This window comes from Saprolegnia parasitica (genome assembly GCF_000151545.1).
Source record: "Saprolegnia parasitica CBS 223.65 unplaced genomic scaffold supercont2.16, whole genome shotgun sequence".
NCBI lineage: Eukaryota > Oomycota > Saprolegniomycetes > Saprolegniales > Saprolegniaceae > Saprolegnia > Saprolegnia parasitica.
The window spans coordinates 187,785-199,372 of record NW_012156410.1 but is presented as its reverse complement, the minus strand read 5'-3'; the positions used below and the strand labels follow the sequence as shown (position 1 = coordinate 199,372).

The 11,588-nt window shown below is 55.7% G+C and overlaps 7 protein-coding genes across 7 annotated transcripts; 6 read left to right on the top strand and 1 right to left on the bottom strand.

Moving 5' to 3' along the window:
* Nucleotides 1–1,973: 1,973 nt before the first annotated feature.
* Nucleotides 1,974–2,681, top strand: SPRG_19695 (hypothetical protein; the record flags this gene model as incomplete). Its single annotated transcript, XM_012344129.1, has 1 exon — nt 1,974–2,681. One exon carries the CDS (start codon nt 1,974–1,976, stop codon nt 2,679–2,681), a length of 708 nt encoding a protein of 235 aa, XP_012199519.1.
* A 1,499-nt stretch (nt 2,682–4,180) lies between these two features.
* SPRG_04905 (hypothetical protein) lies at nt 4,181–4,516 on the top strand (the record flags this gene model as incomplete). The annotated part of the gene is made up of 2 exons (XM_012344045.1): nt 4,181–4,264; nt 4,319–4,516. The coding sequence occupies 2 exons, from the start codon at nt 4,181–4,183 to the stop codon at nt 4,514–4,516; spliced, it is 282 nt and encodes a 93-aa protein (XP_012199435.1).
* A 7-nt stretch (nt 4,517–4,523) lies between these two features.
* On the bottom strand, nt 4,524–5,242 carry SPRG_04904 (hypothetical protein; the record flags this gene model as incomplete). Its single annotated transcript, XM_012344044.1, has 3 exons — nt 4,524–4,532; nt 4,565–5,005; nt 5,096–5,242. The coding sequence occupies 3 exons, from the start codon at nt 5,240–5,242 to the stop codon at nt 4,524–4,526; spliced, it is 597 nt and encodes a 198-aa protein (XP_012199434.1).
* A 470-nt stretch (nt 5,243–5,712) lies between these two features.
* SPRG_04903 (hypothetical protein) lies at nt 5,713–6,060 on the top strand (the record flags this gene model as incomplete). The annotated part of the gene is made up of 1 exon (XM_012344043.1): nt 5,713–6,060. The coding sequence occupies one exon, from the start codon at nt 5,713–5,715 to the stop codon at nt 6,058–6,060; it is 348 nt and encodes a 115-aa protein (XP_012199433.1).
* A 361-nt stretch (nt 6,061–6,421) lies between these two features.
* SPRG_04902 (hypothetical protein) lies at nt 6,422–6,901 on the top strand (the record flags this gene model as incomplete). Its single annotated transcript, XM_012344042.1, has 1 exon — nt 6,422–6,901. One exon carries the CDS (start codon nt 6,422–6,424, stop codon nt 6,899–6,901), a length of 480 nt encoding a protein of 159 aa, XP_012199432.1.
* Nucleotides 6,902–7,916: 1,015 nt separating this feature from the next.
* Nucleotides 7,917–8,723, top strand: SPRG_04901 (CAMK/CAMKL/NUAK protein kinase; the record flags this gene model as incomplete). The annotated part of the gene is made up of 2 exons (XM_012344041.1): nt 7,917–7,959; nt 7,987–8,723. The coding sequence occupies 2 exons, from the start codon at nt 7,917–7,919 to the stop codon at nt 8,721–8,723; spliced, it is 780 nt and encodes a 259-aa protein (XP_012199431.1).
* Nucleotides 8,724–10,816: 2,093 nt separating this feature from the next.
* Nucleotides 10,817–11,578, top strand: SPRG_04900 (hypothetical protein; the record flags this gene model as incomplete). The annotated part of the gene is made up of 1 exon (XM_012344040.1): nt 10,817–11,578. A coding segment is annotated over one exon (762 nt), but the record flags the coding sequence as incomplete, so codon positions are not given.
* Between the last annotated feature and the right edge of the window lie 10 nt (nt 11,579–11,588).

The following is an 11,588-nucleotide window of genomic DNA, read 5'->3' as shown; positions in this document are numbered from 1 at the left end:
ATCTATTTTTTGGACTGCTTGACGACGATGCACTCTGCTACGCCTGGCTGTGTCGCTCGCCATCTCTCACCCAGATCTCTCACCCGGCCTCTGGAGCCAACGAGGCAAATGCCCCGTCGTAGCAAACGGCACAATGGTGCAAGAGTCAAAGAGCCTTTGATGCAAAAGATATGCAACGACTCTAGTGTGCGAAGTGAACGGATGCCGTGCGTTGAGAAGGACCACGGGTCTTTTCAGCTAAAATTACATGTATCGACAAACAGATAACCGCCTGTCTTTGGATGCCAGAGCCACGTCCAACGTCCCGCGCGCGGGCGTCCAAGGTGACACCGTACGCCCGCCCTCCGCCACGCACCGCGTTGCCGTCGATTGCGAAACAGACGTCGCCGTCCGGTGTCGTCCGGGCGCTGCTCGGGGACACGAGCTCGATAGAAGCCCGCCTCGATGAGCTCCAAGCCGACTTGCAGTCCTCGTTTGTCCACCACGCGACGCGCATGAACCGCCTTCAGCAACAGCGTAGCATCAACACCAAGCGTATTCTGCAGCAGCGAAACGTGAGGCCGACGCTCGCGCACCTCGAGCGAGCACCGCTTGTGGACGAGACCCTCTTGTGCCCAAGCTGCCACGCCTTTCGGAGGCGCGACGATGTCCTTCCGCTGCCGTCGCCGTGGGCCGAGTGCCGGATCAGCGCGAGCCAGAACCACTTTTGCCACGGCGCATCCCACGAGGTTCGAACGTCGCCGCCGCCAGGAACACAGCATGTCGCCACGATCGTGTTTCAACATTACGGCACAACCCAACAAGTGTGTCAATGTCCCGTCGTCGCAGCGCAGCCCAAAACGCGATCGTCCAGGGACCACCTGCCCGGTAGCATGGAGGTCGTATCCTCCTCATCAGCTGCACCTTGCTGAGATCTGAGGCCATGTCGCCGCCGCGTCGTTGCGGATTGGCACGCCCCTTTTGATAGAGTCATATGGGTCTATAATCTTGTTATCAACCCTTGTAGTCATGTACATCATGTGTAAGACACTTGCCTGTGTAAGACACTTGCCTGAGGGCAAATTGAAAACTGAATTACATCGTCATTTACAAAGCTAACCCTAGCCCGAGTCGTGTAGGTGTAGGGGATTGAACTTCACATTGAACTTCACCTTGAGCTTCACCTTGCACTGCAAGGTTGTCATGGAGAACTCGACCTGGTCGGTAGGATCCGGTCGTAACATCATGCCTTCAACCACAGTGTGACCGCAACTGCAGTTTACTTCGCGCAACCGCCCAAAGTTTCACATAGCGTCGGTCTACCATACTGCTGACAGTGCCGATCGAGCAAGAGCGTCAATCAGTCTGCGCACCACCGCGCAGCCGAGGGCCGAGGCCGAGAGTTTACGTTTGTGTTGGCCCACCAGTATTGGCCTCCAACACAAATAAAGAAGATATCTTTCCAGTCCACCTTCAGCACCTACCGACGAACAAGACGCGCCGCCGCCTGCGTAGCTACGACCCAGCGAGCGAATGGAGTGATTTCGCACGACACGTGTGAAGCTGTGTTTTTGGACCACGGCCAAGCAAATTTGCCATCTTGCCCGAACTGCGGTTCCCGTTTTGGCAAGGCACCTACTGTCAACGTCGAAGACCCACAGTCCAAGCAGCACGCTCACCTTAGCTACTCATTTAACCCCACCGATCAGTCCCTTCTTGGCCAACACGAAGCTCACTCTGCTTCCCATGCACTTGGCCACGGGGACGAAAAAGAAAAAGGAGATTGCGAGTCTCTACTTTATCTTAAATACACCCTTGTTTCAATGTAGCAAAAACATCCCTTGACCAGAGTCTCACCGAGTACAAGTCGTATCAGGATAAAATGACGACCGTTTTGGCATGATATTGACGGTACTTTCTACGTTTCGAGCTCTAATTTTACGCACGCGCCAAGGATTTGCGGGTATTTTCACGTGGCGGGAGGTCGGGTCGCGATGCAGACGAAGGCGTCGTCGCCGCCTCGCCCCGCCGGTGTTGGCTCTGACGAGCGGCTCCCGATGCTCCCAAAGGTGCTCGTGCCGCTCAAGGCCAATCTGCAAGATACTCCAATGCAAAAGAGCTTTGCGGAGAGTCTTCTCGAAAGCGCCAACAAGTGGTTTCCAAAGAAGCCAACGACAAGCAACGATATACCAACACCAGAGCCGAGCCACACGATGATGCCCAGGATGGTCGACCTACGAAAGCAGTGCAGCGCGCCCCAGGTCCTCGTTGGCCTGAATCCAAGCGAGCTCCCCATGCTGGATACGACCCATGACCTGTGTCCCCGCTGCCACGGCTTCCTAAAGCACGAGGTGATTCCCTCTCTGCCACACGACTGGACCGAGTGCAAGCTCAATTCGGGGCGCATTGGTTTTTTCAACCCCACGACCAACGAGACGCTAGCGATTCCGCCACCAGGGATGCCACCGACCAGCTGCGTGGTATTCCAGTACCACGGAACGACGTCGCATGTCTGCCGCTGCCGCCAGCGCCGCAGCTCATTGATCTCGCCTTCACGCAGCCGCAAGTCTCGGCGTTACTCGACCAGCGCACTGATTGTGTCCGTCGCAGCCGACCACTCGAATCTGCTTCCAATCGAAAACACATCCACCACACCAAACGATGCCCCTCCGATGGTGCGACAGTCATCGAATTTGAAATAACGACTCGTATAATGATGACATCTCAAACATGTGCTGGCGTCGCATACAGCTGCTTGGTGCTTGTCGGGCAGGTCACCTGATACCAAAGCACCGGCAGGCCGACTGCTTGAAGAATGACTACCGTGTCGACGAGGAATTGCGTTTGGTGCAACCAGAGCTCGAGTCGATCCATGAGCTTGAGTGGGCCCGGGGCTGCCAGAATATATGTCAAGTGCTGTGGCAGGTATATCAACCGTGACTTTTGAGCAGGAGGAGGGGTCTGCGGCGGCACTGTGTAGGTGAGTCGTCCCGTCTAGACTGAGGTTGAAGACAGAGAGCGCGCAGAACGAGTCCACAAGCTCGAGTTGCGCGGTGGTCGCGCGGTGTCTCGAGTCCGTAAGACAGCTGACCATGGGTCTCGAGTCCGTAAGACAGCTGACCATGGGGGTTCTAACTATGTCTCCGTTGTAATCAATTGAAAACGAGCGAGCGAGAGCAAGACGGCGACCAAGGGCATCTTAGCGAGATCCAACGTATAACAAGACAGTAGAGGGCCGCGCGCCCACAGTAAAACCAAGCGTGTTCGGGACAATGCAGATAATCAAGTGAGCGTATCGATCACTATCCGCGCAATGCTCGGAGTGGCCTGCCGTCCACTCCATACAAATGTCATGCAACTTTAGTAGATCCTGAACACTCCGCTACGGGATGGTCGTGGAGCAGTTGACGTGTCATAAAGATCTTGTACGATCGTCAGCAGTCGCGATCTCTCTACTGCGCTGGACTGCTTGGATGCTTGGACTTCGCGGTCAGGTTTTTATAGCACGTCCTCTATCTTAGCACGCCCTCTATCTTAGCACGGCGTCCTAGATAAGCCCGTTTCCACTTTTGCAAGCACCGAATGGTATTAATGGAACGGTACGACCATGATTGATCACGTCTTTGGCTCAATGTATCCCCGAGCCCTACACGCCAGAGAAACCTCTCCCGGTCCGCTCCACCGGCGAGTTTGATCAGCAGCATGAACTCTCGGGATCTCGATGCCGCACAGGCTATCCATTTATACGTGCAAGCCCCCGAGTTCGTCACTCTCCACCAACTTTGCAAACGATGGGAAATAGAGTCGGTGGATGGTTGCCTTCGCGAGAATCGTTTCACCCTATCTGTTTATGCACGGGCAATGGCGGGCCGTAGTAGCCCGACCCATGGGACCCAAATATTCGTATTTTTAACAATCACGCAAGCAAGCGTAGTCGTAGCAACGTCACACCACACTACAATGGCCCAAGGACCGCGTGCGTCAGGTCGCAGTCGACACGTTTCCACCCACCGTTGCTCCGATGCGGCAGCAACCACGCGCTTGCTGCCAGTCTCCCGGTGATGCCCAAGGTCTACTCCCCTCAGGACGTATTATCACATCGACCGCGGCGTGACGGTCGACGACGTCTTGACGACTTTGCACATTGACCCGTCGACGACCTTTGCGTCCAAAAGATAATGGCAATGCGAGGCACCGGGGCATGGACGCGCTCCTCGACGCGCGGCCAAAGCCAAAAGGCGTGACGCTTTGCCCGCGCTGCCGCGGCTTTCCGAAAGAGTCGAGCGTACCAGTGTTGCCACCGCATTGGATCGAGACATGCCGACATTCGAGAGGCAAGTGCGCCTTTTACAATACCAAGACAAGAGAGTCGCTGGATTTTCCGCCGTGGGGCACCGCCGCGATTTGCTCGACGGTCTTTCACCACCATGGCACGACGCAGTTTGTGTGTCGGTGCCGGGACACGGCTCTGACGCCCGTCATGGACCGGGCCAAGACGAGCCAGAGCAAGCGGGCCCGATACCACTCGGTCGTGTAGCGCGCTATTACCAATCCTGACTCGAAATAAATGCAGGCGTGAATAAACCTGCGAGGAGGAGAATGGCCTTGCCGAGCCACTCGTCCTCTTCTTGTACGGCATTCGTGCCCTTAAGCGCAGCGGCGCGGACTGCTCTTTCTTGAGGCGCGCTGTCTTTGCCGCTTCATCCTCGTTGGCGCGCGCCGACGCATGGCCCTTACGGTCGCTCTCCTTGCGCGCGGCCTTAGCGGGCTGAACTTCCTTGGCGCTTCCTCTCGCCTTCCTGGCGCGCATCTTTGGCGGGCTCATCTTCCTTGACCAGAGTGGCGGTGCGGTCGTTTCGCTTCTTGGTGAGCCGCGCTGCTTTCGTGTCTTCGTCTTCCTTGTCGCAGCATGGACGAGTCGATCCTTCTTAAGCCACGCCGTTTTGGCCGCTGCACCTTCCTTGGCGCGCGCGGCGGCAAGAGCGCGTCGATCCTTCTCAAATCGCGCTGCTTTGACCGCTTCGGACTGCATTTGTATATGAACGTGTTCCGCGTTGTCTTCGTTACAAAGAGTTCGCATACGTAGTGCTACGCCTGAATGCGTGGAAGTTGGCACCAGCACTTGGTCGTTGGGAGTGAGCTGCGCACGGAGAAATCCGTCCCGTAGTGGACCCCACTCGCCGAGTGATAGCTCGCGGCGCAGGGCTGCGTTGAACTCAAAGTCCGAAATGACAGTCGAGGATGGTTGGTTGCCTTGGACCATGTCGTTGCAAAAGAAGGAATGAGCCACTCGGAGACATTGGTTGCCCATTGCGTTTACAACATTCAGGACTCTCAATTTGAGCATTTCGTTTAACTGCTTAACATATGCGAGTTGAAAGCGCCACAAAAAACTTCACCGCCGAACGAGTATCAAGCTCCATGGTTCGAGACGCATGCCAAATGTCCTTTATCCTTCCTACTTGTTGATATTACTTTATCCTATTAAGTAGGATAAAGAACTTATCAAGTGTATGGGTCCGTACACTTGATATAATCCTGCCATATGAGGACTTGACAACACTGCTGAAAACGCAGATGGGGTAGAATTCTATCAAGTGCCATACGATATAGCAATGCAATTGATACTTCAACAACCAGCGCAATTAGTATCATCGCTCTTGTGGCTCTTGTCTACCCATCGCGTCTGCCCTGCACAGATAGCGCATTTACCATTTTGCTCTACATATCACGATGTCGCACCAGACCAACGCCACGGCGCCGCTTGACGAATTGAACGACACCATTCGCGAGGGCCAATCGGCCAACTCCATCCTCCGAACCATCGAAAATGCAAGCGAGGACGTCGACAACTCGACCGAAGCCGGAAGCTTCTCCCAAGACTTTTTGGGGGCTCTTGCCAGAGCCATGCACAACAAAATAAGCGGGGGCATTGTGGCCTTTGTCCTCGCGCTCATCCAGATCATCGAAAAGTGGATCAGCAAAGCCATCAATTCGGGCCTCAGCTCGGTTGCGTTTGCACTCCAAAAACTCCAGCGCACGTGCATTCAGCAACTCGAGTGTCGTTCCGTGAAGTACTGAGTTATCGGCTACGACACAACACGCATATCTGCGAAGCAAAGATCGTATCAATATACAAATGCATTCGGTTCTGTCCTGCGACGTGTCCTTAAGCAAAACAAAAATCGTGATACTGTACATGTACACTACATGGCATTCCTCGTCGTTACCGCGTGCATGGGCAATGACGGGCCGTAGCTCGACCTATGGGACCCAACGATTCGTATTTTTAACAATCACGCAAGCAAGCGTAGTCGTAGCAACGTCACACCACACTACAATGGCCCAAGGACCGCGTGCGTCAGGTCGCAGTCGACACGTTTCCCACCCACCGTTGCTCCGATGCGGCAGCAACCACGCGCTTGCTGCCAGTCTCCCGGTGATGCCCAAGGTCTACCTCCCCCTCAGGACGTATTATCACATCGACCGCGGCGTGACGGTCGACGACGTCTTGACGACTTTGCACATTGACCCGTCGACGACCTTTGCGTCCAAAAAAGATAATGGCAATGCGAGGCACCGGGGCATGGACGCGCTCCTCGACGCGCGGCCAAAGCCAAAAGGCGTGACGCTTTGCCCGCGCTGCCGCGGCTTTCCGAAAGAGTCGAGCGTACCAGTGTTGCCACCGCATTGGATCGAGACATGCCGACATTCGAGAGGCAAGTGCGCCTTTTACAATACCAAGACAAGAGAGTCGCTGGATTTTCCGCCGTGGGGCACCGCCGCGATTTGCTCGACGGTCTTTCACCACCATGGCACGACGCAGTTTGTGTGTCGGTGCCGGGACACGGCTCTGACGCCCGTCATGGACCGGGCCAAGACGAGCCAGAGCAAGCGGGCCCGATACCACTCGGTCGTGTAGCGCGCTATTACCAATCCTGACTCGAAATAAATGCAGGCGTGAATAAACCTGCGTCGCTGCGATCGTCGAGCGACGTTGGACACATTGGTCTTACCTACCGGCGAACCGCGTGCGGTAGTTTACCTAACGTTAGTACAAGTGCGATCGACGCGGTCGGAGGGAACTGTGCCGAATGCCACGATCAGATTTTGTACCACAGACTGCTGAGATGGACCTCGTCGTGTCCACGACCGCACATAAACAGGACAGGTTGTGGTATGGTATACATGGTGTATGTAATGCAACTCTGCCAATGCGGACGACAACACAGCCTTTCGGACGGCAAATTTGTTTCGAGCAAGTTGTTGTTCATTCGTGTCCCGATTGCACTCACAAATGGCACATTAGAATGGCAGGTTCACAATCCAAATAGTACACTGTTAGAGGTGCTATGGATATCCAAGTAAACTATGACCACTCGCACCGCCTTTCAATGCAGCGAATTTAGGTTACTCGACATCATGGCCGACAAGAAATACAGTTGGCCGACATCGCCAAAACCACGAGTCAGCGAGGAATGAATGCATGTGCGAGTCCACCCAACAACGGCGAGCTACATGTACATGATCGCGTCAAGCTAGAAGGTCACCACACTTATGAACGGACGTCTAAGGCAATACGCTGTATACGTTTTCTTTCGACAAGTAATACCAGTTCCAATAGTCCAGGCTGGGTTCTAGCCCATATCGGAGGTACGTAAACGATGTGGTGGTATCGATCACGTTGTGGATGACCGACTCACGCCGTGTCTACCAAGCCGTAGTCACGTTCGATTGGTTGAAATGGATGGTCCACATCGTAGTTCGAAGCAAGAAGGGCAATATGCATACTGTATCCAAGTACACACGTCGTGCTTCGACGAAGTTGTAGCGTTCGCGCCACGAATTGAGATCTGAGAGCTCGCCTCGTCATCCGCTCATCTGCACGAGGTGGCCCGTCTAGCTCACTTTTCATTTGCCTCGCAGCGTCGCATCAAATGGTGCTGCAGCTCGAGTCACTGGTCACCGATACGACGTTTGGTCATGTCTTCCGCGCCACGAACGCAGGCGTCACATACGCCGTCAAGCAGTACACGCAGCCGTGCTTTGAAGCGTCGGCCGAGCTCCGCGTCGCAAAGGCGCTCGCAGAAGACGCACCACACCCCCACTTGGTACACACGATCGACTGCTTTTACCAGCACGACATGGTCCACCTCGTCTTGGAGTACTGCAGCGGCGGTGACTTGTACGACTATTTGCTCCATCGGCCAGCGCTGCCAACGAGCGACGCCCGGCGCGTTTTTGAGCAAGTGGTCGCTGGCCTGCACCATTTGCACCAACGTGGTTTCGCCCACCGCGACATTTCGCTTGAAAACATCCTCTTGGATGAACATGGCGATTGCAAACTCTGTGATTTCGGTCTCGCGGCGCCCGCCCACGAAGTGAGCGACGCGGTTGTCGGCAAGCCCTTTTACATGGCACCCGAAGTCTACGCCGGCCGGCCGTATGACCCCGCCGCCGCCGACATGTGGGGGCTTGGTATCCTTCTCTTCATGCTCGTCACCGGCGTGCCCATGATCAGTGCGCCGTCCGACGCCGACGGTGGGTACCGCATCGTCGCGCGGCAAGGCGTCAAGGCGCTCCTCAAGCTCTGGAACATGGAGACGCTTTTTTCAACCGACTTGATCAATGTGCTCGACGGCTTGTTGACGGTAAACCCCAAGCGCCGCCTCAGTATGCGCCAACTCCGCGCGAAGTTGCGACCCAAGGGCTCGTGGCGCTGCAAGCTCGCCATGTGGTTTTAGATGACATAGTTTACCCGATATTTACACGACAATAATTTATTTACAATCAATATCAACTAGCTTTATATACCAAGCTGCCCATAAGCCCCCGCGGTTTTCTTCAAAGGTTCTGTTATCGAATTTTGGATAATGCCGGTGTCGATACCACGTTGCATGGCTACTTGATTGCGTCCCGTGCAACAAGAGTCAGTCTGTCAGTTGCCTCGCTCGACGTTCGAGTGCAGAAGTTTTATGACGTCGCTCTTGGTGACGCGGTCACGCCGGTCGACAAGTCACGGAGCCGCTTCATCAGCTCCTCTCAGCACCTTCGCCGTCGTTGTTGTTGAAGCGGGTCTTCTATTACTATAGATAAAACTATGCGAAATAAAAATGTCAGACTTTCTTCGTTGTGTGTACTCGGTTGAGGGACTTGATTTAGGCAGGCGGAGGCAGGAGCGCAATCCGAGGGACGAGGTGACGTCGCGGCCACTCGTCTTGGGCGAGGAGCCGGAGAAGCCGACGAAGAGCAGGCTGCTCGGGCTCCTGTACGAGGCTGTGGTGCAAGTGCAGTTGAGCGACGCGTGCCACCTTGACGGCAATCGTCCATGGACTTGGCAGCGGTAGGTCGGCGCGAAAGACGCGATCGTTCCGGACTCGCCAGACGTTGAACCAGACGCAGGCGCGGAGCACGGGCCAGAGGGCCGTCGGCGTCGTCGTGATCCCAACAACGATCTAAAGAACACCCACATAGCGACGTGGGGTGCTGACATTTCTCTTCCAATGCGGTTGATATTCTCCGGGGTGGATCAAGCAGCATTAGCGACCACCTCTGCATAAACTATTTTCATAAGACCGACGCGCAATCCAACGCGGTCAAGACGCTCGTGACACGGGTCAGCGAATCGTGCTGTCGCATCCATCCATTCAAATGGAAAGGGCTCTATCCGACTGCGTTCCCCTTTGAAACGACCGTCGCACCTTGTGGAGCATCATCGAGTAGCTTTCCTGTCGTGTCGTCATGGTTCGAATTGCCTGTATGGACCTCGGACGTCTATATTACGGCGACCCAGCACTATGAATGGAGATGTTGCGCTTGTAAAGCCTCGCGGCCGCTGCCAACCTTGCCAGAATCAACCCATCGATGCCAACGACGGTAACGTTAGGCCCTTTCGTCATTCGTCTAAAGCTGGGGCTGCGTCGCTGTATAGGGGCCAATGGTCGACGCTAAATGCTACATCAACCTCAAAGGACGCGTCGAGTTCGATGGCAAGAGCTGGGCCGATCGTGCGCGGTAGGTCTTGGGCTGCTTTGACATCACGCCTTCATCGCCGTTGCACATTCGTGGAAGCGTACACATCCCTCCTCAAGTATTCCTGTGCTGCTATGTTCTTTTTGAGCGTCTCGATATCGGTAGGTATGGCTACGATTACACCGCAAAAGGCCGAGTTGCACCAACGCTGTGTCGTACACCTGATGATGGCCACCATCCCGCGTGTTGTTTTCTACTAGTGGCACCACTATTGTATTATTCCAAAGGTTTCGCGATGGCTCCATCGACGTCCTTGCCAACTACCCTACCCCTCCTCCCACTCTTCGTCACGTGATGCAAGCAAGGTTGCATACGTGTGCTTTCTCGCTTCCTTTTTTGTGGTTCCTGCGTGCCCATGCCACCACGTCGGCAAGGGCTACAAAATCCTTGTCTATATCCCAGCGCCACAGACTCCATCTTCCATCCCTGGCAATCCTTCCATTAACGTGAAGGGCAGTTCTCATGCGTACAGCCCACACAGCCGGTGAAAATCGATTGTCGCGGCATCCTGTTCTATCCCGGCGGCGGCAGCACAGGGCGACGTCGTGAGCTCCTTTGATCTAGTTCACGATAAAGACTGTAATTGTGCACGACCATCGAGATATCGTCATAGCGCGGCATCGGAACGACCTTCTCGAACTCGATCGAAGCATCACGCGATCGGGTTGCGGGATCACATGCGCCCGACCCCGCAATCACTTGGCGGTCGAGTCAGAAATAACGTCATCATTGTCGTGACAACTATGTGACCCGCCGATCTTGGATGAAGGTCGCGCATTGGTCAACTGGTCAGCATACGTCCTAGATGACGAGCAACCGTCAGCGCACCGCCATCGTCCCTGCCGCCGTCATGGCCTCATGCCACCGCACCCGCGTGCTGCCCGAGCTCTTCCAGCACATTGCACTCTTCCTGCCCTCGTCGCTGGACATGGCCTCGTTCCTCAGCGCGCTGCCAGCGAGCCTGCGCACACCGGCGCTCGAGAGCCTGTACCAGCTCCACCGCGCCGTCGCCCAGAGCCGCCTCTACTTTCCCAAGTCGGACCCGACGTACCCGCGGCGCGTGCACCTCTGGCCCAACTTGGTGTTGCCGCGATACATTGCCGAGGCCGAGATTGCCGTTTGGATTGAAAAGGTCATGGTGCTCTACCCGGTCGTCGAGGTGCAGCACGTGGCCGTGCCGCTACCGTACCCGCTGCTACCGACCACCAAGCTTGCGTTCGACTACCCGATCTACCCGCACGAGCTCGAGCTAGTCCTGCGCCATTGGAAGGACCGCGCGATTTCAATCCTGCTGCTCATTTCCGACAATGGGCAGCCGCACCGGGGCATGACGATGGACGCGACCATCGACGTCATCCTGCGCGCGCTGCAGTCGCTGCCCGCGCTGCGCCAGCTCGAGCTCTCGTGGTTTGGCGCGTCGATGCCGCTGCGCTTTCCGCGCGTGCTCTACGCCATGACGACATCGCCGATCACCAAGGTCGACTTTCGCGACTGCCATGTCGAGTGGGACCAGGCCATGGTCGTGACGCTTGCCCATTGGCTTACGACCAAGCCGCTCGTGGCGCTGGTCTTGCCCA